The sequence below is a fragment of the Ambystoma mexicanum genome, chromosome 13, assembly GCF_040938575.1.
Source record: "Ambystoma mexicanum isolate Mex_15411 chromosome 13, UKY_AmexF1_1, whole genome shotgun sequence".
NCBI classification, from domain to species: domain Eukaryota; kingdom Metazoa; phylum Chordata; class Amphibia; order Caudata; family Ambystomatidae; genus Ambystoma; species Ambystoma mexicanum.
The window spans coordinates 559639282-559665328 of NC_090938.1; the positions used below are offsets into that span (position 1 = coordinate 559639282).

The following is a 26047-nucleotide window of genomic DNA, read 5'->3' on the forward strand; positions in this document are numbered from 1 at the left end:
TGAGGAAACAGAAAGGCTCAGCCTGGCTAGACTGGCAAGTAGTTCCACATGATTTATCCCATATTATGAGCCTGGCGCCAACGGGAGTCGCTGACTGGGGGGGCCCCATCAGATCCGTGGAGCCTTTAGTGCGAACCATGACACAAGGCTACAGCAAACATGATAAGTGTTATTACGTGTCTGGCCTACATTATGCAGCCATGCTTTCTTATGGTGGCATTGCATTTTCAATAGCAAAGGAGTAAGATAGCTCAGCAGGTTGAGTGCTTGCTTCTAGGGTTTCTGTGTGATATGTAGGTCGCAGGTTTAAATCCTGGAACAGACAATTCAGCCTTTCATTCTTCTGAGGTTGATAAATGAGTACCAACTTCGGTTGGGATGATAAAATTGTATGTAAACATGAGCTATGTACAGTGCTTTGGCGAAAGCAATATATAAATAGCATTATCATTAAAGCATTAATGTTACTGTGCACTGAAAGTGACTTGCATCTGTTGGATTTTTGGATACTTTATTATCGCAGCAACTGGCAATGTAGGGGATCTACTTTTCATATAATGACAATACCTGACATGCAACTATAATTGCCATAATATGGAGGTAACTGTCCATACAATGCTAAAGTGGCATATCTATGGCAGTGCCTCGGCCTAATTTTATTTTGTGTTTATAGTTTATTAAAAACTTTAACACATTTTTATTCATATACTTCACAACTCTTAGTTCATTACAAATGGCAATACATTACTTCAGGAACAACATTCTAAAACAAACATTACATGCATTAATTAATTCAACACACTTCAATATAAAATCATATTCTATATACCTATCAGGGCCTACCTTTGTAACCGCCAAGATTATATTTTAAACATATCTGGCAAATGTCTTACTCCCTTCCCTACCTCATTATGGTGCACTAATCGAGAAAAACATTTCCCCCCAAAATGTGGTGTATCAAGATCAAAATATTCACTAAAGGAATGGTCATTGAGATAGAGTAGCCATACAAGAGCCTAGCCCACTTGACTTCCACTTTTTAAATCCTCTAATCTCCTTATGAACTTTCCCAACCACATTTTCCTCGGTCCTAGTGTTGTGCTACAGTCAATCAGCCACTGTTTTAGCATTCCTGCGTCCCCCAGCTTTTTACAGAGCCGACAATTTCTTTCTTGCCAAGGGATCCCTTTTATGGGACCCCAACTTTGTAGGGAGCCTAGTAATTTAAGACAAAAGTGCATATAAATGTAACAATATTTCAGCCCTGGGAATCTCATTACAGAGAACTGATCTCCTTATAGGTTCTCGGGTGTGTGCTTAGCTCCCTACTTGTAGCTTATACTTGTAGTTGTATATCTTTCTTTATTTTACCATTTTCATTTTGTTGTGCATCATCACTGGGTTTTCCATCAATGTAAAATTGTCTAAATCAAATTCAGCAAGAATCGGGTCACAGCACTCCCCAAAATTGCTCAATGCTTTGTCATAATTATTTCTTAAAGATATATTAAAATCCTCAAATAGCGAACCTGATGGTCTAAGCAATATTGCCTATGTTGTACTATTGGGTCTACCCCTATTATATCATGACCCCATCCATTGCATATGAAGGTAGTACCCTTGTGAACATGTGGTTGGTTTCTAAAATATACTTGTCTGCTTCAGTTCGTATTTGGTCATTTAAAATGTTTACATTTATGTACTTTATTTTCTCCCGCAAGCCACTTTCGGTAATGTCACCAGGGTTTATTCTATTTATTTATTTATTTTCATTTGTTACACGTCCAGACCCTGGGGTATCACGGCGTGGTTACAGACATCTTGGAAATTGGTCATACATTTAAAGAAAAAAAGAGTGTAAGCATATTATTTACAGACAGTCATACAAGTCAGTATTGAACAAAATTTACAGGAAGCAGACCAGGTTGCGCTAGTATCAGTTTTGCAGTGTACTAGCATTGGTTGAACAACCATGGGCCTCATTACAAGTCAGCCGGTCCGGAAACAACGGTGGTGGTAAATCCGCCACTGTTGTTTCCGGTCCGGCTGATTCCGAGTCCAGCAGGCGGGAGAGGTCTGTCCTGGCGGGAGTAACACCACCCGCCTGCAGGCAGACATGGAAACACCGGCTCTGTCATAGACGGAACCAGTGTTTCCATGGTCCCCATCCCCATGGAGTCCTACTCCATTGGAATGGGGCTTAACAGAATTCCGCCTCCAGAATTACCGGGTCACCGGGGTTGTAATGCCCCGGTGATTCCAGCAATCACAGAGGCGGAATGGAATTACCGGTCCGGCGGCAGCCTGCTGGTTTTTCCGGCACGGCTACCGCCAGACTCGTAATGAGGCCCCATGTCTTTAGCTGCTTTTTGAAACTAGGAAAGGAGGTTTCTTTTTTGATGTTGATGGGAAGGGAGTTCCAATGTTTGGAGGCTTGGACATAGAAGCTGCTGCCCCCTGCTCTGATGTTGTTGTAGCGTGGTGACACTAGAAGTTGACTGTCATTAGATCTCAGTGTTCTAATGTTTTCTTTTTTCTGAAGGGTGTTGTTCAGATATAAGAGGGCTTTTTTGGCAAGACATTTATGCGCAATGCAGAGAGTTTTAAAGATGACTCTGGCTTTGATGGGTATCCAATGGACATCCATCCTAATCTTGGAGATGTGGTCCCTTATTTTTAATCCCTAATGCTGCCCATAGGGCTTTATTTTGCAAAATGTGCAGTTTGCTGAGGTTGTTGTTAGAGGTCCCTAGTAGCAACACATTGCAATATTCAAGCTTAGATAATATCAGGGCTCTAGCCAGAGTGAGGCAGTTAGTCAGCGTCAAGAATTGTCGACTTGGTGCGATCAGTTTGGATGTGTAAGCCGTGGAAGATGAGAAGGTGTTGATATATTTGGTCATGGTGAGGTTAGCGTCCAGTGTTTTGACCTGTTTAAGGACTGGTATCAGAGTGCCATCTATGTTGATCGAGTTGTAGTCTGCATGAAGGGCTACCATTTTGGTTGCTGATCCCACAATGAGGATTTATGTCTTCTCATCATTAAGACAAAGGCTATTTAATGCCATCCAGTTCTGGAAGATGGCGTATATTTAGTTGATGGTTAATGTGTCCTGGTCATGGTTCCCTGATATAGGTATGAGGATATGGGTGTCATCTGCAAAGTTGGTGTAGATGACACCCATGTCATCAAGAGCAGAGAAGAGGAGTTTAATGTAGGCATTATAAAGTGTTGCGGAGAGGCAAGAGCCCTGGGGTGCTCCCAATGGTACTGGAATGGGATCAGCAGCTTCCTTGCCTATGGACACTCTAGATGTCCGTTCAGCAAGGAAGGATTTTACCCACAGAGAAGCGTAATTGGAGAAATTGAAGTCATTGGTTAGTGATGTGCACAGCTATTTGTTATCCACAAGGTCGAAAGCTGCGGAGAGGTCTAACAGCAATAGAATGCAGAGTTTCCCTGAGTCTCTGATATTGTCCATCTGGATTTTGAGATCCAGGAGGGCCGTTTCAGTGCTATGGTTAGGCCTGAAACCTGATTGTCTGGTTCCCGTTAAAGAGGAACTGATGCCATCCGGGTCAAAGTTCAAGTGACATCACTTCCTGTGATGTCATCAGGTTTGTGATGTCACTTCTGCTACCCTTGGCATTTTGGTGAATTGACATCTCTGTACAGGAACCCAGGGGTTAAATCTCAGAATGTGAGAGAGGTTCAGCTTATTAAAGAGAACTCTCACTATAAACGTCCTAGCGGCCAGTGATCTACATAGGTGGCCATCTTTCAGCTATGCAAGCTGTCGTTCAGCTCTTTACAATGACGTAGATCACATTACCCGATAGTCATTTCTCATCAATTAAAGAGGACCTAATCTTCATACTTTCACCTTACTCCAGTGGCTGCTATGACACCTTGACAAGGTATCAGCCCACCATTCAACCTTCAGAAATCTGTGAAGAACTAGAGAAAGTTGCCCAATCCACAGGATTCCACCTCTCTCATCACATAAGAATAGAAGGACCCTTCCCTGGGTAACCAGTGAAAATATTGGCAGAAAAATGTTGCCAAGAGAAAATGTCCAAGAATAAGGCATCAATTAAAAATGTTTCCATGGCAATGATGTACCCATTTAAAAATACCTACAAGCCATAGTTTGGAAAAAAATACCATCCACCACTAATGCCCTACTATGAAAATAATAAATTAATCCAACATAAGAGTATGTGGATAGGGCAGATTGGCTATCAATGTAACAAGATGGCTTGTAGAAATGTTGCTATGGAGACTTTATTACCCTAGCAACATTTCCATGATGACGTTATTGGGGCAATATTTTCACTGGTCACATGTTTGATAGAGACATGTTCACACCCCAACAGGCTAAGGCTTACAGATGGTGAGGGACCTAACCTGGGGGTTCAGCCTTGCATCTCCCCCTGTCCACCATCACATTGGGCCTCCATATCTCTCCTGTTATTAATTGGCTAAAACTTCACTCGCCCTCAATATTCTTTATCAGTTTACGGCATCATACTCATCTTCTCTCAGCATGAAACCAGCACATGCCATCAGATCCATGGACTATCCAGCCATTACATCAGCATCCAGCTTTCAGGTAGTTATACATAATGGAAAAATAAGGAGCTGCTTCCACAGATCACTCCTCCAAAATGAGTCAAATTATCAAAACAAACATGTTCAAAGGTAAAATACACCGCTGAATAAGCATGCATTCTCCTGTGTCCCACACATGGATATGACCAGACTCACCATAATTGTTGGCAGATGGAAACTTCCGCTGGAAGTACCCCTTCTCCAATTCATGAACAAACAGGGTCCCAGCCGAAGGGAAGGCGGTCCGGTCAGCAGAGGCGAACCACAGGATCCCGGTGTGGAAAACTGTAAGCAAGAAAAGAAACACTCAAGATGGCCGCTCGTAGGGAATACATGGTGTATGCGGAGGAAAGAGACACTTAGAACACCTGCGCCATTGGGGGAAATGACCACCACTCAGCATGGCCCCTCTTTGAGAGTCTGCGTGACTAATCCACTAGGGAAAAAAAAAAGAAACACGGAGCAAGCCTTCTCCACTGGAGGAAAAGAGGTACTCGGTAAACCACACTCTGCATGGCTACTCCAAGGATAGAAAATAGAGACTCAGAAGGACAACTCCATGGGAGGAAAAAGGCAATCAGCATACCTCCCTCAGTATGAGAATTCCTTGGAAGGAAAAGAGACACTCGCCATACCCTACTCCCGAACACTGTTGAGGACTCCTTGGGAGGGAAACAAGACACCCAGTGTTACAAAATGGCATCTGTGTGGGTATGCAATTGCAAGCTTTTTTATTTTTGTTACTTCAAAATTATGCTGGCTTTCTCTTCCAGAATGTTCTTGTATTGATTTATATGTTGTGCGTTTAGGGTATGGGATTGGGGAGTGGTGGGGGGCAGGGTGAGGTGGTGGGAGTTGGGTTAGGTGGGATTTGGGTTAGATGGGGGTGTTGGGGAGAATCCCCACCATTTAGAAATATTTGTAATTAACAAACACAGGGAAAAATGCATCATTATGTGCAAACGAGGAAAGTAACCTCATTAAAAACACATACAATCATGCCAAGGAGATAATTACTGCAGTCGATTTAATCAGGCGGACATGGAAATGGGAAATGGTGGTGCAGCTTCAGAGAGGTTCTGTTCTCAGAGGAAGGGCCCTGTCAACTTGACAGCTCTTAGGCCAAACTAGCTGGCTGGCCCTCTCCCACCGTCCTACGAACAAGGTATGCTGGGAGCTGAAATCAGAAAGAAAACCGCTTGTTACTCGACGATTTCCATCTCCAGACGGTAGGTCAGAAGGCCGGAACTTGGCAAGTGGGATGCGGGTAAGTGGGCATAGGCGGTGCCAGGAAGGGGCTTTGGAGGGCTAAAGCCCCCCCCCCCACTTTGACGCAGCAGGCATCACTCTGCTGTGACTCCCAGCCCGGCCACAGATGGCAAGAACCTGTGACATTTAATCGGTCATTGACGTGAACGTATAGGCTGAGGATTGTATGCATGCATGTATGAATGCATGTGTGCATGCGGGGGAGTGTGTAAGTGGGTATATGTATGTTAGGCGGTGTTGGCAAGTGCACACATATGAATAAATGCAGTGTGAATGGCGTACATGGGTGTGACTGAACGTGTTAATGAGAGCGCAGGGTAAATGTTCTGGATGCTCGTGTGAATGACAGATCAGCTGTGTGAGTGCGTGACTGGGTGCGTGTGTGTGTGCGCGTGCGTGCGTGTGTGTGTGTGTGTGTGTATGTGTGTTTTCAAGCCGGGGCCTGAGGAGGGGCATTGGAGCATTAACATTTTTTGACAAGAGCATGGCATGGTTTACTGCCGTTTTTGGGCAAAGGAAATCCAACTTGAGTATTACTATGTGATGGTGGTGTTGGAGTGGGGGGGGGTCTTACTCTGTCATGCAATGTATTACTAACATTAAGGGCAATGCTAACATGACGAGTGTTCTTAGATGAGGAGGGCATGTTTCCTTATTTAGCCTTAACTCTTTGTTTACTGGTGTTAAGGTCAATGGCAACATAAATATTCTTGAAAGGGGATATAACATGATGAGTGCAACCTAAGTGTGGTTATATGGGTGATTTGTGTATTGATAATATGTTATTTATATAGCACTTTTGCCAAAGCGCTGAGCAGAGAACATATTTACATACAATGTATCACCTAACCGAAGATGGTACTCATTTATCGAGCTTTGAAGTATGAAAGGCTGAGTTGTCATTGCCGGGATTTGAACCTGCGAATCAAACTCAGATTGCAACTGTAAGCGCTCAGCCCGCTGAGCTGTACTGGCTAGCCAGCAATAGCATGTTTTTTTTACTGTGGCATTGCAGTTTATTATTGGTGTTAAGGCCAAAGGAAAAATAAGTGTTCTTACATTGGGGTGGGGGCAGGGCATGACATGTTTTACTGCCGTTAGGGAGAAAATACAACATGATGAGAGTTCATATATGGGGAGTGGGGGATTTGTGTAGCCAGCAAGGATATCGTTTCTTAGTGTGGCATGGCTTTTTTTACTGACAATAAGACAAAGGCAACAGGAGTATGTTCTTACATGGGGATACTGGCATGTATTGGCAGAGCCAGCATAAACATGTTTTGTTATAGTATCATTACTGGCATTATGGACAAAGCAAGCATGAGTATTTTCCAATGTGAGAATAGTGGCATATATGGCTGCACTAGAATGGACATGTGTGGCACAATCAATATGAACATGCTTTTTACACTTGCAGAGGCCTGGCATATAGTGGGCAAAGGCATTATGAAAATGTGTTTGAAAATGTTCCTGTGCATGGTTAGTGGCTTGGCTTCTAATGGACTTTGTATGTCTAACCCTACAAAACCGATTGTAAACTGTGTGATTTTTTACCTAATTTATCACAGAAAGCTTACTGTAAAACGCACTATTTTAACCCATTATTTAAAAACTTTTCTCAAGGGGACAACTCCTCTGGATTGGGTTGCCCTCCCTCACAGGGACGTCATTTCACCAAAATGCCTGGGGTAGCGGAAGTGACACCACAAGACCTTTGACCTCTGATGACATCACAGGATGCAATGTCATTTTACCCCCACCCCGAAGTAACTTGACCTTTCACCCCTTGACAAAACAGGAAGTGGCATCACATAGCATTGTTTCTAAGTACACTACGAAAAAATATGGTTGCTATATCACTATAATGTAATATACATTTCATAGAAGAATGGATCACCATATGTATCGTTAAGATCAGTGTGTATAGACCCATATTACCAAATTACTGTGAATGCAAGCAGACGCCCAAGTTCAAATGATAATGATATGTAATTATATAGCATTTACACTTAAGCGCTTTATATATATCACCCAGACTGTGTTGGTACTCATTTATCAACCTCAGAAGGATGAAAGGCTCAGTTGAGTTTAGGAACAGACTAAATCAGTGACTCACCCCTTGAAGTGGGCCTGAAATAAAACTTTAATGAGTCTAGCAATTATTGTATAGTATTGCAGAAAGACAAATAATTCCCATAGCTCTCAACCTTTCATGGCACTTGGGTGGTTGAAAACACCTGATTTTGCATTTGGCGGGTGAAAGGCCATTGATTCCTATGGGCGTGTAGGGAGTTTGGAGGGTGAGAGCTGCCTACCTGGTGGGTGACACCCACCAAAAGAATGTCAGTTCAGAGGTATGTATTTGTTATTCCTATTCATTCTTATTTAAGGTCACTGCTCAAAGTGTCACACTTGTGGAACCCCCTATTCTTTTTAAGAGGCCTGTACAAGAAAGCCAGCCACTCCAGAAACAAAGAGCCACATAGCGATGGCCACATCCCAGAAGTGTACATTATTTTTGTAACTTTTGTTTTTAGTGGTAACAAGGGAGACCACAGGGGTAGCAAGGGAGACCTCATGTGTCACAACTGCGATCCCTAGTAACCCCCAAATGACGTCCCTGCTCCCTCACTACACTCTGTCACTCCTGTGCATTTGGCTGGGGGCAGAATAAGTGTCCTTCCTTCTCTGGGCACTTCTTAGTGTGGGCCCTACTATTAACTCCAGGACCCACTTGTGATACAATTGTGGCTATACCTCTGGTGAGTTGGGGTGAAAGATGCATCTAATGGGCCAAAGGACTGCGTAATATCTACTCAGCCTCCTGGGCTTGGGGAGCCGGGCAGGGGGATGGATACATAGTGCAATAGGTTTAATCTCCCGTCTCACTAACAGTTTTCAAAACTGCCATCCAGCCCCCATAAAATGTTGAGGCTGGCTCTGCCTCTGAAAGTGGGGTGGGTGTCTTGGGGGTTGGTGTTGGTGTCCTCTGGTGTGAGGCACTTCAGTGGGTAGGAGCAAGGGAGAGAGAGGCATCCAAAGGCACTTTCAACAAGGAAGAAAGATGGCGGCTGGGGAAGAGGCACAGGTGATCGACAAGGAACACATGTGTTTACTGAAAGATTCTGTCTGTGTTCCAGGTCTCCGGATTGGCCAGTGCCTCTCCTACAAGTGCTAATAGCTTTTTATGTCATTTATTTTAAGTGGGAGTTTGTCAGTGCTCTGAAGTCACTGTGTGGTGTTCTGAATTACAACTTCAGTTGGTATAACATACTATTATAGTCAGGAATAGGAAACAGAAGGGGGTATGGTAAATTAGGAGACAGTGATGGTGGACTAGGATTATTTTTATTTTATTTTTTTAAATATATTTTTATTATTTTTTCATAAATCTAGACATGAAGTAACAATTAGAACAAACTGAAAACCGCCCCCCCCACCCCCCATCCGGGATAACTCCGTCCATGTAATGTTCTCACGGGATTGTGCTTCCTCTTCACGAAAATAGATCCAGTATCCTTATTGTGTGCGGGCACCATTGTTCTTTATAGTTCAAATGAAGACACTCTATCACTTGTCCCCAATCATTTCTAAACCTCCCGTGTACTCCTTGGATGTTATATGTTAACAGTTCCATGGCCAGATGCGTCCACACCCTTCGCGTCCAGTCTACTGCTGCTGGCGGGGATATATGTTTCCAGTTATGTGCCAATTCCAGCCATGCCCCTATCAACAGACCCATAAAGTTCCTCTTTTACGAGGTGTTGAGAGTTTTATTCTTGGGGTCCCATAGTCCCCCCAGCCATACCTCGACCCCTAGGTGCTCTGTCCCCAGGAACATTTTATACATTTGGGCCTTAATTTCCCCCCAAAAGGTACTCAATTTCGGGCAGTCCCACCAGATGTGTCGCCAATCCCCTTGCCCCCCGCATTCCCTCCAGCATCTGTTCTGAGAGTTGGCATACATCGTATGTAGTCTCTCCGGGGTGTACTGCCATTGAAGCATTATTTTCACCCACATTTCTCTGTTTTGGATGGCTCTCGTCAGTTTTGGAATCAGACGCCAAATATACTCCCATCTATCCCTGGAGAGGGTGTAGCCCAGGGTTTTCTCCCACCTTTTCATATATTGCCATGTGGTTGGTTCCGGTTGTGCATTAATGTATTTATATGTATTTGAGACAAATTTGCGGGTGCCTGTATGCGTCATAATGTACTTTTCAAAAGGGGTCAGGTCTCTAGACACTGCTTCTTTTATTCGTGCAGTACGCAACCAGTGGCAGAGTTCTTCATATTTAAATCGATCCTTTGGTGTTAGATTCAAAAGTGTTGGGCAGTCCGCAAATTACCTTATCTGTTGGACCTCTTGCATGTCCCCCACCATTTTGCACCCCGCCTCTTCCATTTACTGAAGGCGCCTATTTTCATTCCCGGTGGAAACTCTGGGTTGCCAAACATTGGCATGAATGGAGCGGGATCTTTAGTCAGGGTTTCTTTTTGGGTAGCTGCGTCTCACACCCCCAGCGTTGTCTTCAGTATCTCACTTATATGCGTATTGCCATGTCGAAATCGGCTGTTAATCCATAACATATGCATGGTGGGTGTCCTTGCCACCGCTCTATCCTGCCTCTCCCAAATTCCCCCCCCCCACTCTGGGATCCATTCCCTTAATACCCACAGTTGGGCTGCATCAAAGTAATTCTTAAAATGTGACATAGCGCACCCACCTTCCCCTCTATGCGCTGTCAGAGTCGCATTTGAGATTCGAGGGGTTTTGTTTTGCCAAACATATTTGGACACCTCCTTCCTAAATGCTCTAAAGAACTCCCTGGGGGGTCTTATCGGGAGGGCCTGAAATAGGTACAGTAGTTTGGGGAGTATGGTCATCTTAACCGCCGTGATTCTACCCCACCAGGAAATCGCTAATGGATTCCATTTTAATAAATCCTTTTTAATATTTTCCAAGAGTATGGGGTAATTATGTGCATAAAGTTCGTCAATTTTCCCGGTGAGAGTGATACCCAAATATTTGATACCAGTGGTTGCTACCTTCAATTGGCAATCTGTTGCACTTGCTCGGATTTCTTCTTTGTTGCCTGCCAGGATCAGTATCTCTGATTTCTGCCTGTTTATCTTTAATCTCGAAATCTCCCCAAATTTGTCTATAACTTCCATTAAATGCGGTAGGGACAACCCCGGATCTCCTAGAGCCACTAGTATATCATCTGCATATGCCACAGCTTTGTGCTCCTGTCCCGCCATTTCTAGGCCCTTTACCTCCGGTATATCCCTGATTTTCGCCAGTAAGGGTTCCAGGTAGATAGCATATAGAAGGGGGGAAAGTGGGCACCCTTGTTTCGTCCCTCTCTCTAGATATACTTTATTCGACAATCCGCCATTCACAGCTATTCTTATGGACGGGGAGTTGTAATTGGCCCGGATCATGTCGATGTATCTTTCACCCATTCCCATTTTTTTTAAGACCTGGAATAGAAATGTCCACTCCACCCGGTCAAACGCTTTCTCCGCGTCCAGAGCTACCAGTGCTGCTGGGGTCTGTTTAATGCCTATTTTTTCGACCAAATGTAGGACCCTACGAAGGTTGTCATGAGTCTGCCGATTAGGGACGAATCCTGATTGATCCTGGTTTATCAATGTAGGAAGAAGTGGTGCCAATCTTGCAGCCAATATTTTAGTATACAGTTTTGCGTCTAGATTTATTAAGGCAATGGGGCGGTAGGCGGTGGGGCATTGTTCTTCCTTCCCCTTTTAATGAAACACCAGTACTTTTGCCTCATTCATGGTTTGGGTCACTGTTCCCTTCCCCCCGAAAGTATTATATAAGGACGTGAGTACAGGAGCGAGGATGTCTTTGTATGTTTTATAAAAGAGGGCGGTATATCCATCCGGGCCCGGTGCTTTGTTCATGGGGAGGGACTATATTGCTGCATTGACCTCTTCTATTGTAATTTCTTTTCTAAGTTTAGCCTCTCTTCCTCCTCCAGTACGGGGAGCCGAATCCCAGCGAGAAAGTCTTCTTGGAGATCTCTGTTAGGGAGATCCGTAGCGTACAGTTTTTGATAGAATCTTTCAAATACCTGACCTATCTCGGAGGTTTGGGTCCTCAGTTGGCCTGACTCATCTTTTAAAGCTTTTATTGTTCGCGTCTGCTGAGTACTTTTCAGTTGTTTTGGACTAGGATTTGACCAGTGTGTCGAGGTTATCTGCTTGGCAGTAGCTGCTAGCTGTGAATTGCTATTATGAAATGGGGACACCCCCTACACTGTGGATTGCAGCCAGTGGTGTAACACAAAATGTGGGGGCCCCCCTGCAAGCCCTGCTGATGGCCCACCCCCATTCCCCACTGGCCCCCCCCTAGGCACGGGCAGCATGGGGCCCCCCACACCACAGAGCCCCCAGTTATGCCAGTGATTGCGACCTCGAAAGAGAAGACTGTTACAAGAACACTAGCCATCCAACAATTCCTCTGTTTTCTGACCAACCCTCACCAATTACCAAAACTTTTAACTAACCCTCCGGGAACTTAACCCCTTTAGGGTTAGGACTTGGCAAACTGAGACATTCACACATGTCGCACAGGAAATTCATCTGGGTTGCTTTAAGTCTGGAACAAATTAATGTAGGCACAAGAATCCTAGGAAGCAACCCCTTTTGGCTCTCACAGGTCTTCCTATGCTGTGCAGGCTCCATGGACCCGCTGCCAGGTCCACAGGCTTTCAATCAGAGAAAACAATACATTTTGAGTCCTACGAGATCCACAAAAAACAAAGCTAGGCCCATGGACTGCAGAGCTCCAAAATGCCCTTGAAGGCTCTCCTAAAAATCAGAAAAGGCCTGCCCTGGCAACCCAACTCCCCGGTGTGAAGTTTCAGAGTCCCTGAGGGATTTTTCTACAAACACACTTACCTATTCATTTTAGTGTCAGGGACAGAAATGTACAAACAAAGCGGACAGCTCTGGTTGGTCCAATAGATTCAGGATTCATGTGCAAGTCGACGGCTAGAGAACCAACCAAGGGGACAGACCAAGACAATATGAAACACAAACCATTCAAACCAGTTTGTGGGTTGTTAGAGCAGAGGCAGGACAGTATTTGAAGAGAGCTGAAAGAGTAAGAGATGTAGAGATTAGAGCAAGAGTCAGAAGTAACAGAGGGGGGAAGGAGGAAGGGCGGGGAGCTAGAGGGAGAGATCAGGCTGCAGGAGGTTGGTAAATATAAGAAGGCAGTGGGTGGAGAGTTGTTTGAGGAGAGGGGAGAATTGTTGGAGGAAATTTGGAGACAAGAGGGAGGAGGGTGTAGAGTTGCTGGAGGATAGTGGAGATTGTAGGAGAAGATTTGGAGACAGAAGGAGGAAGCTGGATAGTTGTTGGCAGAGGCATAGACAGGGTTGGGCCTGAGCAAGCAAGGCCCACTCAAGATGTCCAAATGCCCAATGAACAGCTCTGTGTGGGCATTTACCGAGGTTAATGTCACTGCAGTGGGCCCAATTACATTAGCTTCTGGCCTCATTTGTTAAACAATCCTGGCTACACCTCTGGATGCAGGAGGAAAGTTATTGGAGGGGACTTGGAAAGATCAAGAGCAGGAGGTTTGAAAGTTGTTAGAGGAAATTGGGGAGTTACTGGAGGTGGTGATGGAAGATCATCAGAGAGGATGGAGAGAGGGCGGAGAAGAGGTGGAACAATACTAAAAGGAGAGACAAGAGAGGAGTGTGGAGCTAGTCTATCTAGAGAAGGAGTTGAATCAGGTAACATTGGTCCTATGGTCATAGGTTTGGTCAGGACCCTGAACTGAATGGATGGATCCCAAGAATATTGGAAAAACCAGCTATTAGTGTGACTGTAAAGGGGGTAAGCCTGGCCCTGGGCAAAATCTAGGCAGTGCAAAGTCTTCCTAGATTAAGGGACTCGAAATCCCTGCAACAACTGAGTCAAGATTATATAATTTTCCAAGTTTAGAGATCGTTAGGCCCAACTGGTCTTGCTGTGCTGGTCCTTCATGCCACTGGAAATTGAGGGGACTTTTGGCTTGGCAGTGCAGATTATTGTTTCAAGCAGCTTTGGGGGTAATGTAGGTAGTTTTGCATATTGTAACAAGGGCAGTACACTGATCCCATCAGGAGGGGATGGGAATCCTTCTTGGCCTGGCGTGGTAGGCCAACCAGGGAGGAATCGGGAGCGCCAGATAGCCAAGCCCCAGAGGACTACAGTGGCAGCTTGGAGGACCACATTTCCTTTCCCCTCCCTCAAGTGCCAGTTTATATATGTGCAGTACCAAGATGCATGACACCATGCCTTTGAACCCAAGTGCTGGCCAGGTTTTTTCTTTCAATTGCAAAGAGAATCATCAGACACTGAAGAAGAGAAAGACAGAAAACCATCAACGCTCCATGGAAATCCATCCAAAGACCTTGCAGATGAGAAAGAGACAGTGAGAAGAGCTCTGGATGTGTTGCTTATTTGTCAGGAACCATACACTGGTGGCGTACAGGCAGTGGCAGGTGAAGGGAAGCAACAAAAGGAGGAGCCAGAGCTGGGCATGATAAATCACCTCATTACTGATCCGGGAAGCCCAATAAAGCATTCCAATCCCTCAAAACTAGTGATAGATATGCTACGAAGACCTGAAGAAGGGAATCCCAGAGAGACTAGGAGAAGTCAGGCAGAAAAACTGATTTAGACTTTGTCACCTATGGTCGCGACAAGGAGAAACAACGGTCTTATGGATTAATACACTTAGGGCCTCATTACGACCCAGGCGGTAACCATGGCGCTAGTAGCGCCATGGTTGCCGGCGGTATTTTAACGATTCCGCCATGGTGAATGGCGGAATTACCGCCCCATTCCAAGGTTGGCAGGACAGTAATTCCCCATTCACCATTGGCCCTTCCCCATTCCCATTTTTGCCCCCATAGGGCTCAATGGAAATGGGGAAGGAGGTAGTTACGGTACCGCAAATTGCGGTACCGTAATTACCTCCAAGGTCCCTTTGCAGGTCCAAACCTTGATGGCTGGTAAAACCAGCCGTTAAGGTAGGGACCCGCAAAGGGACCTCGTAATTAGGCGGTAAGGGGTTAACGGTGCCGCCACCTTTTACGGCGCCGTTAACCCCTTATCGCCTGGGTCGTAATGAGGCCCTTAGTAAATAAGCAGCTGATTGATAAAACCTATAAAGTAACTGACATGCTGTTTCTAGAACAATTTGTGCATGCCCTACCGATTTATCTACAGAAAATGATGTAGCAGCTACATAATCATCTTTGAAAGAGGCCATGCAAATAGTTACACCCACCAAAGAGCCATGCCTGAGAAACCAGTGGGGGAACAGGGAAACCAAGTGACATAAGCGTGCAGGTGAGGGAAGAATTAAAGCAACTGGTGACCTCTGGCTGTGGAACACTTGTGCCCTCTGCACACAAAATATTGTTTTAGAAACAAACAACAATTCAAATTAATGATCTGTAGTATTATCTGCAATAAGTTCATTCACACAATTTTTTTCAAAACACAGGTTTTCCTTATGAGTAATTGTAACATCAGGGGTGTACAAATTAATCATAATTAAATACATAATACATCAAATTAAAAAAAACCAAGAAAAACAATCTCTGCTCTACGCATTTGGGACTTCTGTTCCTTCTTCAGGAGCAATAATTCACTCTGTTTCTTTCAATAACCTTTACTGTAATCTATAGCTTAAAAATTGAAAATGCACTCTTTTTAGTAGGGGGTACTCATATGTGTGTACATGCTAACATCATCAGTAGTACAATCTATCATATCCAAACCCTAGCTCATTCACCTGGTGTAAAACGGGATTCAATTATCAAAATGTGTGACGTCAATTCTTAATGTCGACTGTTCTTCAACCTGTTTAGGTAAAAAGTTGATGGGTGTAATTTTACAGCCTTCTATCAACTCAATTGTGGTACATTGGAGCATAATATGGTAGTCATCTTACCTACGACTGTCTGATGTTATGTATATTCTAAAGTCAACCGTTCAGGGTCACTTTGTAGGGGCTATGCCGGTTGAGAATTATATCATATCAGGTTTCCATGAAGACTGGCTAAAATGATCATAAGGCTCACAATTCTATTAGTAAAAAACTGATAGCAACTGTGTGGCATACCTGTAATCTCTTTTCCCAGCGGTTATCTCAGTTCAGGATATGTTGTATGTAGCTAATGGTATCCAATACCCTCTCCCTCCTCTGGGATCAATAATGAGAAAAAAGGGGGCAGAGCCCATGCTAGGTTTGTGCTCATGCAAGACATGAGGATTGTATGTAGAGTGGTGTGGAGGCTTACCTCTATAATGCGTCTTAATAACTAGTCATGTATTACACTAGTTATGTATTACACTGAGATGTGACTGGCAATTCACCCTTCGATCCTCATCCTTCGTAAGCCCTGTATATATAGGTAAAATATGAAGACACATAACATTTGCTCAGTGGGAATCCCTCCTCTGGTGTATATCAGGGACATACGGGTCTTTTACTTACTGCATGGCATCCTGTAGTCTGCTCTTCCGGATCTCGCCTTTCTTATACTAAGCGTCATTCAAAAATGGCTGCAATAAGAAGGAACGTCATCACTACATCTTAGCGTGATGATGTCACATGTAAACAAGTGATGTGACGCGCATCAATATTTGGACCTGGCCATTTGGTGATGTAAAAACTAGTTTTAATGCAAAAACCGAGGAATATGAGGAACAGGTCACCATTGAAGTTACATATTAAGGAATATCAAGTATTTATTTATTTATTTTTATTCATTTATTTGGATTTATAAAGCGCTCAACAGCCCCTGGGCATCGTGGCGCTGTTACAGCATACTTACATGAGATTGGTGCAGTTAAAAAATCAGTGCAGATAATAATGACAGCAGGAGAGAGGATAGTACAAGTTCCTTAATTACAGTGGAACAGGATAAAAAAGCGTCCAATGTTCCGGTGGAACCTGAACATGTAACAGAAACAGTTGTTAATATTGCATAGGTGCGCCGGAGCTGTTACTCATTACAGACCGGAGGCGGTAAGTGCACCAGCCATATTTAACTGAAGAGTTTGGTTTTTAGTGCTTTACGGGAAACTGTGTAGGATGTTTCATTTCTGAGTGCTGTTGGCAGAGCGTTCCAATTTTTGGGTGCTAGGTATTGGAAGCTGTAGCCCCCCAATTTGGTTCTTTCGAAAGATGGGATGTAGATCTGGTTGGAGAGGTGCGTTCTAATGGGTCTGGAGGATGTGATGGGGGTGATCTTTTCAGAAAGAGATGGGGGGGCCTTGCGCGAGAGGCACTTGTGCATGATGGCCGAGGTTTTAACTAGGATGCGCTCTTTGACTGGCAGTCAGTACGTGTCTCTTCTCGCCTGAGAGAAGCTGGGTATGCTGAGTGCTGCCCTGAGGGCGTTGTTTTGTGTGACGTGTAGCTTATTAAGGTTTTTGGAGGAGGTGCCCAGGAAAAGGGCATTGCAGTAGTCGAGTTTGGCGCCGACTGTAGCCCTGGCAATCGCAGGGCAGTTTTTGGGTTGATAGGAAAGGTTTGACCGCGTTGATAATTTTCGTGGTGAGTGCAGCTGAAGAGGCAATAGCACTGACCCGTCGTGTCATAGACAAGGAAGAGTCAAGGAAAACCCCTAGAGTTTTAACCGCAGGTAATACAGTGATAGGTGTATTATCAATGTTGAAGGTGCTGTACTGGGGGGAGAGTTTATTGAGCGTCTCTTTGGTGCCTACCAAGAGGATCTCATTCATATCCCCATTGAGACAATGGGCATTAGCTGCCATCCATTTCTGCATGGCTGTTTAGATGCTAGTTAGGGCAGACGAGTCTTGTTAGTAGGAGCCGCTTAGGGGGAGTAAGACTTGAGTGTCGTCTGCATAGTTGGTGTATGCTATGCCGCGGTGATCTAGGTCATTGAAAAGTTGTAGGGTGAAGATATTTTATAAGGTGGGTGCAGTGCATGAGCCCTGCGGGACTCCACAGTGTATGGTAGTGGGTGCTGCACAAGCAGTGTCCGAGAAGACCCTCATAAGTCTCCCTTTGAGGAAAGATAAGATCCAAGCTATGGCTTCGGGGGAGAAGCGGGCAGCATTTTTGAGTTGCTTGCAAAGGGTAGCATGGTTGACGAGATCAAAGGCAGCCAAAAGATCTAGCAGTAGGAGAAGTGCTGGCTTACCTTTGTCCATAATGTCACTGAGTTGTATCTTAAGATCAAGTAAGGCCGATTCTGCCCTATGGCCTGGGCGGAATCCCAATTGCCTCTTACCTAGGATGCAGTTTGCTTGCAGGAATTGCTGGATTTGGGTATAGGCAACTTTGTCCAGGATTTTAAGCAGAAATGAGACGGTGGTGATGGGTCTGGAGTTTTTGGCTATCTCAGGGTCTAGCAACGTTTTTTTCAGATGTGGTCGAACCCATGCCTCTTTTAGGCTAGCAGGGACTGTGTTAGATTTGAAAGAGGCATTAATTAATGTTTTAAGGAATGTAGATAATGTTTCTCACATTCTTTGACCAGCTTTGCTGGGCAGGCATCGACTTTGCAATCGGAAGGTCTGATTTTCTGCATTATGCCCAGTATTTCGGACTCTGTTACCTCCCTAAACGAGAAGAGTGTGTTATCTTTAGCATAATGCTAACAATATGAGACACTGTCGTAATGTGTTTGGAGAGGCACTTGTGATGCTCAATGATCTTTCTTTGCAAGAGTTCAAATTTATTAATCAGGGCTGTTTGTACACTGGTACACCATGTTTGTTGGTGGCTTGTGCGGACGATTCCTTAAAGATGGCAAAGAGCTCTTTGGATTCAGAGGTTGCCTTGGTGATCCTATTGTTGTATGATGTGGATTTTTCTAGGATTATGGCTTTTTTGTATTGAGTGGCTAAGGTTTTGTAGGTGGATAGCGTGGAGTCCTGTGGGGATACTTGCCATTTACTCAAAGCTTTGCGCTTGAGGCCACTTAATGCTTTCAGTTCGGGGGAGTGTTTTATTTGTTTTGCTTTTTTGTTCTCTAGAGGTGCAATGGTGTTGGTGGCTGTTTTGAGCGTGGTACTGTAGGTATCAGCCAGAACAGCAGGGTCTGATGAGGTAGGGTGCATGAGCCCAGGAATGTCTATATGAGGGATTATCCTTTCTTTGGTAAGGTTCCGTGAACATCTAGCTAAAGCTGGTGGGATAGAACTGAATGTTTTCATTGTGTTGAGGTGAGTGGGATGAGGAAATGGATAAGGAGGTGGTCAGTCCAGAGGGAAGGAGCATTGGAATAGATATCTACACCGCAGTTATGGTCTACTACCCAGTCTAGGGTGCAGACTTTACAGTAGGGTGGGGTTGAGGAATTTTTGGTGGAAACCAAGTTCCAGTAGGACTTTGGCTAAAGCCTTTGATGGTTCATCTTTCTGATCATTGAAACCCAGATTTAAATCCCCCAAAGAATAGATTTGGAGGTGGTTTTCAAGTTTTCACCAAGCAGATGGATGAGGTTGTCATGGAGTCCGCTGTAGGTCCTGGTGGGCGATAAGCTAGGTGAATAGCAATGGTGGTGTTGGGAGAGATAGCGAACTTGACCGCTAGGGAATCAACGTTTTCTCCGAGGTGTGAGATGGTTTGTCTTACTGCTAGGGTCTCTTTAACTAGGAGGGCTACTCCCCCACCTTTAGCAGTAGGTCTGTCTTGACGGAAGATGGTGTACCCTGATGGGAGGGCTAGAGAGATGGCCGGTCCTGAAGCTTCATGGAGCCAGGTTTCTGTGATGGCTAAGGTGTCAAGGTCCAGATTGGTGATACGGTCGTGAACTTCTGTGGCATGTGCTGAGAGGGATCTGGCATTAATCAGTGCAAATTGTAATGGAGAAGGTGCAGGACTGGATGTATTATTGCCTTTGTCTGTCTGTATGGAAGCATCAGCTTTTAAAGCTTAATGCGGGCGTGTGTTGAGATTTTAGAAGTGCCAGGCGGGGCTGGTGTCTTTGTCACATTGTGGTGTGAGCTTTGTGGGTTGGAGATGGGACCTGTGGTGGCAGTGGCATGACGGGAGCGCTGAACTAGGAGTTTGTTTCTGGTTCTGATGGATCTAGGGCGTGTGAGGAGACGGGTGGTTCTGGTGAGGCTGTCTGGCTGGTTAAGCCTTGCATCTGAGGAATTATGGAGGTGCAAGGTAGACCTGCGAGGTGGGGTGGTTGGGAAAATAGGTTTTGAGAAAAATGCAGGTAGGAAGTGGTTAGGGGGAATGTCTGTGGATTTGGGAAGTTGAGAGGGTATCATGATAGGTTCAATAGTGAGAGGTTGGCAGTGAAGGTATGCTAGGCAGCTGCTGTGTTGTCTCATGTGATGTGTGACAACGTAGCAGAAATCTGCTGGGTAGTGGTAAGGGTCTGTGCTAATTCAATTTGTGTACAAGTACAAGTAGTTACCGTGCAGTACAGATCAAAACAAATGGACATTTACTATTAATGCGATGGGGCTCATCAATGCCAGTAACATGACATGCTGGGCTAGTACAAGCAGGTTGTTCACAAGGCAATGTTCGGTGCAAATCACTTATTGTGAGTAGTATTCTTCTGACACATTATTTAACAGTACATTCTCAGGTGGGACATTAATAGGTAGCAATAAAGTGATAAACAACCGCGGGCAATTGCGGCAATATCCATGTAGTGGTATGCCCTGTTAGAATATGGTGCTGCAGTCAGCGAGTCGAATGCAGGCAGGCGGGGGAGTGGACGAATAGCAACAGAGTGCGCAGCGGTAGGTAAAGGTGCCGTGCAGAGGTGGGGGTGGAGAGCCGCTGCAGGGCAAGTAAGGCACAATAGAGACAGTGGGGGGTTAAGCAGGGGGAGGCACGCCGGGGAGGTAGGAGATAATGGGTAAGCCTTGCGTAAGGTATACACTAGATTATAGGGGTAAAGGATAGATGATCAAGGGGTCATATGACAAACATCACATTGTAATGCAATCTTACCTTGTGCTGATCATAATGGCACTCAGAGGTAGGCAATGTTCATGAGTTCATACAGAGGATATGCTGAAGCGGTTGAATTGGGGAAGAGAGTTCTCAGGCAGCTCTCCAGTCTTCCCGGCTCTGACAGGCTGGGGACAGGGGGCCTTATACTCTGGGCCTTAGATGATCGGGCTGGCTTCTGCCTCCGGCGGCAGCAATTGGCTCTTAAGGGCTACGTTGTTAGTGTTGCCTAGCAACCGAATAAATAAAAATGAATGGGGCGGGCAGCGGCCATCTTAGCTCCAACATAATCGGCTGTGGAGTCTGCAGCTGCTGCACTTGTTGGTGTACGCTGCCTGGTGCCTACAACTCACGCACATCAGAGGCAGTGCGAGTGCGGCCAGGAACTGTGGATTGCAGTTGTACAGGATGGGGACCTGCTTTGGATGATGAAGGTCGCATGTGGCATGCAGGGAAATTCCTCTTCGTGGGTCTCTGCAGCAGCAGAGCACAGGTGTCGGGGCTCCTGCCCCTGGGGTGGTATGTGTACTAGGGCTCGGGACAGGGGGCCTTATACTCCGGGCTTTCGATGATCGGGCCGGCTTCTGCCTCCGGCGGCAGCAATTGGCTCTCAAGGGCTACGTTGTTGGCAGCTGCCTAGCAACCGAATAAATACAAATGAATCGGGCAGCGATCATCTTAGCTCCATTCCAATCAGCTTTGAAGTCAACAGCTGCTGCGCATGTTGGTTTACGCCGCCTGGTACCTACAACTCATGCACATCAGAGCCAGTGCAAGTGCGGCCAGGAACCATGGCTTGCAGTTGTGCACGCTGGGGACCTGCTTCGGATGATGTAGGTCACACGTGGCACGCAGGGTGATTCCTCTTCTTGGGTCTCTGCAGCAGCAGAACACAGGTGTGGAGGCTTCTCCCTTGGGGTGGTATCTCAAGATTAGCCTTTGCTACATATGTAATAAATACCCTTGCCCTCCATAATAGCAATTTACATAATCTCACCGGGTAAATCAGATTGAAGAGATCTCTTAGTTGGCCGTTGGCTCTTCTGGTGTGTATTCACCATCCATGTGATGACAAAAAACAGGATGGTGCAATTTAGTCCTATCATAGTTTTGTATAGTTAATCCAAGCTTAACTCCCTGTCATGCTCAAACTAATTAGGGAAAATCTGCACTGGTGGATGTCATACAGTTAGGTTGCACACGCTTACAATCTATACATTGTTTTATTTATAGTACAGAGACCATGGTTACCAACATCAGTTGCTTTTGAGGGAATAGTTTTACTTTTAGAGAAATGCTCCTAAATAAAACTCCTCATTCATGCCATTTGGAGACAGTCTGCCCAGCTTCTCTATCCAATATAGTTTTCCATGATTCTATTTTTTAAGCAAATCCCCACCTCTATTGGGTTTCTGTACCCCTTCTAGTACCATAACCTTTAGTTGGGCTACCGTATTTCTTTGGTCTGTCAAGTGTCTAGCAACTGGTGAGCGCATATTTGTATTTCTTATGTTGCTCCTGTGTTCATTACATCTGTCTTTCACCTTTCTTGCTGTTTGTCCCACATAAAGAAACAAACATAAGCAACTGAGGCAGTATATAACTGAACTTGAATCACATGTGGCATAGTCTCTGAGTTTTAGTTTTGTCCATGTTCGGGGGTGTCTCACATAGCTGCCCTTCATAATATTATTAGTAGTGTTGCAATGGAGACAGGGAAATGTCTCCCTCCTCTTTTTGCTCCTTTTGGTTTGTACACTGGGCTTTGCCTTTTCTGTCTTGACCAATTGGTCGCTGAGATTCCTGCCCCTCTTATAAGCTATAAGTGGGGGCTTTGGTAAATGTAGTTGTAACTGTGGCTCCAGCTGTATGAGTTTCCACTTCTTCTCGATAGGAAAAGTCACTTGGTGACTTTGACTGGAGTGTTTTAAAGTCTAAAGAAAAGGAATATCTTGTGGCTTAGGTTTAACCTTCAGGAGGTCCTCCTGTTGCATCTGACTTGCTTTACTTTGAGCTGTTTCAATTATGGTTTTGGGATATCCCCTTTGTGAATATTTGGCAGTCAGTTTCTCATTCTCCATCTCCAATGTATTCTCATCGGAAACAATTTGTTTCAGCCTCAATAATTGGCTGTATGGAAGTTTATCCTTCAAATGTCTCGGATGTTGGCACAGAAAGTGTAAGGAGTTATTAACACCCCTAGTTGTCATGCGGCCGATCAGCTGGCGTCTGTGTGATAAGGTTTCCTTATCACAGTGTTTCCATTTTTTGCCCCAATCCAAGATGGCATCCGGATGCCTCAGACATCCACTCACATCATCATGCATGCATGCTGTGCCCGCCCGTCATCTGGAAATAAAATAGTGACAGACGGTAAGAGCTGCGCGTTGTAATTGCCTTAAATAGCTGTATGCTGTGTTGCTCTCCTTCCTCCATGCTGTCGCCCTTCCTTGTGCTTTTTCTGTCCTGGGTATCCTGGTGACTTGCGTTTCCTCCTCGTTGTGCTTGGTCCCTTCTTGCGGCCCGGCCACCTCTCTGTCTCTTGTGGTTCCCGTACTACCTACTGTTTTTCTTTCGCTTCCCTTTTCTCGTGGATCCACTCGCGTGCTTCTTGCTGCTTCCTTCCTGACCCTGGTAATCCATTCGTCCTCCTCATACTTACGTTGCTGATTCCTTCTGCTTGTTCAATTGTTTGGCCTTCTTCCACATCCTTGAAGACTCTTGCTGGAATTATGCCTCTTGGACTCTCTACTCTGCAACTTGGGGTTTTTCCCCCCATCAAGGGGGTATTTTCCCTGGGACCTGGCTCTCAGGGCAGCCGCAGTACTTACCTGTATTCTACTAACCGGGTTGCACAGTGGCTACCTGGAAGCACAGGCCTTACCTGTTCACATTGAAGGATTCCAGATGCAAAGAGGTAAGGACTTATCCTGACAACTTGCAAAGACTAAAGAAAAAAGAAGAAAAGAAGAAGACCAGGGAGCAGGTACAGGAGCTCATGGCCACTGCCCAGGGACTTTCCATGGAGGTACAGAACCTGAAGATGAAAAATGCTGTGTTACGTCAGGCCCTGACACAAGGCAACCCTTCAGTGGATCAGTCTCAGTATCGTGGTCCGGCCATAGAGAAGTACAATGGATAACCCAAGAAATTCAGGCAGTTCATGGATGCCTGCACTGTGGCTTTTACCTTCAGGAAGGCAGCTTTCCCCACTGACCGCTCTCGTGTGGTGTTTGTGATCAACCATTTAATCGGTAGTGCCTTGTCCTGGGCTACGCCCCTTGTGGTTTCTGGTAACCCACTCCTGGATGATTTCAAAGGGTTTAGGCCTTCTGGGGTCTGGGGCCGCAATACCTTCAACTCTCTCTTCCTAAATATCTTCCTTCTCGAGCTCTTCGCTCATCTGCCTCCAACTCCCTTAGGGTCAGTCGCTTCTCCAAGCAACAGGTTGGTGGCAGATCAATCTCTTCGACAGGGGCCTCTCTATGGAACAGCCTTCCTGCCTTCCTGAAACTCGAGGAGAACCATCTCCGGTTTCGAAACACCTCAAAACCTTCCTCTTTGCTTCTGCTTTCTCTCCTCCCCTCCCTTGCTGAACTCCTGACTGAAATTGCACTGGTTACCTGGCCACCCTCTCTGATCTCTGGCCCAGGCCCCGTCAATTACCCACCTGCACTGCCTCCCTGGCAACCCCTGCACTTGGGGACAGTCTTTCTGTATCCCTTCAGTCCCCCTACCAGCACTTACGTCTGCACTTCCTTGCACTTGCCACTAGCTGGCTGTTTTCTGTGTCTTATTTATTCCACTTCCCATGTACTGCACTTTCCCCTCTCCCTTCCCCCTACGCACTTTTCCTTTCCCCCTTCCCATGAACTTGCGTGATCTGAATGACACATAGCCTAGTAGGATGGTTGTCTGTCCTCCCTTTGTTCCCCCCCTTGTCTTGTCCGCCTTGAAACACTTGTGTATAGGCGCGTTATAAATGCCATATCATATCATATCATATCATATCATATCATATAATTTATTGAAGCCTTTTTGGGTGTTTTTGATCGCCCAGAACTCACCTACACCAAACAAGATTCCTTGCTAGACTTCACTCAAGGTGTGTTGGACGTGTTAACATACATCATCTGCTTTAAACAACTTGCTCAGCGAATGACCTGGCTGACCCTACTCAGGAGAGGTCTCTCTGATGAACTAAAGGACGAGCTTGCTCGGATCCCGCACCCTGCTTCGTTTGAGGAACTTGTGAAACTCGTTCTCCAGATTGACTATCATTTTCAGGAACGCAAGTTGGAGAGAAGGCGGACTAGGAGCTTGCCTTATTGTGTTCTTCCAGTAACGTCTCCTGCAACACCTAAGGCCAAAGAAGAGCCCATGCAAATGCGTTCAGCACCAGGAGCCCTAACCAATCAAGAAAGACAAAGGAGGAGAGAAAAACACCTATGCATGTATTGTGCCACGTATGAACATTTGGTCAGAGTATGCCCATTGGCTCCCCCTCGCAGGTCGCAAAACGACAGCTCCTGCTCGTAGTTGGGACCTACGTTCGGGAGACATTACCAAGTCCCAGGTGTCCCACTACTGAAAAGACACCTGAAACAGAACTGTTGATCCTGTGAATCAGCTTGTCCTTACCTTGGCAAGGTGACATTTCCACTTGGTCATGGTGGACTCGGAGGCCGCAGGTCTTTTTATGGACCAGGATTGAGCTGATGGGATGAAGCTTCCAGTGGAGAGCAAAGATTCCGCTATACCTGTTGAGGGAGTTGATGGCTTCCCCTTGTCCAGCAGACATATCCTGCACAACACCGTTTCCCTCCCCCTGGCCATACAACCACATAAGGAAGTGCTCCGTTTTGATTTGATCCAGACTGCTCACTACCCTGTGATCCTGGGCATATCATGGTTGTCAAAGCACAATCCGTACATAAATTGGACAGATAAATCCCTCTTTCTAGGATCAGAACAATGTATGCGGTCCCGTGTGTCCTCAGCCCAAAGGAACCCTAAAGATGTGTCTAGTGCATTGCCCACACCCGTGTCCTCCCTTTCCATGGTGTTACCTGCCAAGTACAATCAGTACCAGGATTTATTCAGTCAAGAGGAACAGAAGGTCTCGCCTCCACATTGTCAGGAAATCAGGTAATGATTCATCCTCCATGAAAAGCACT

The 26047-nt window shown here is 45.5% G+C and overlaps 1 protein-coding gene across 2 annotated transcripts in view; it reads right to left on the reverse strand.

Annotated features, from left to right (window-relative positions):
* The window catches only part of SGCA (sarcoglycan alpha), a 217538-nt gene that overhangs the window by 174246 nt on the left and 17245 nt on the right, over window positions 1-26047 (reverse strand). Inside the window, exons 1-2 of one of the 2 annotated variants that reach the window (XM_069634359.1) lie at window positions 16410-16434; window positions 4769-4897 (exon numbers count right to left, since the gene is read on the reverse strand). In XM_069634359.1, the coding sequence (XP_069490460.1) occupies window positions 4769-4897; window positions 16410-16419 (139 nt within the window). In that variant the 5' untranslated portion in view covers window positions 16420-16434. Of the gene's footprint in view, window positions 1-4768; window positions 4898-16409; window positions 16435-26047 lie in introns of those variants that run through there. The other variant, XM_069634360.1, reaches the window with a different exon arrangement.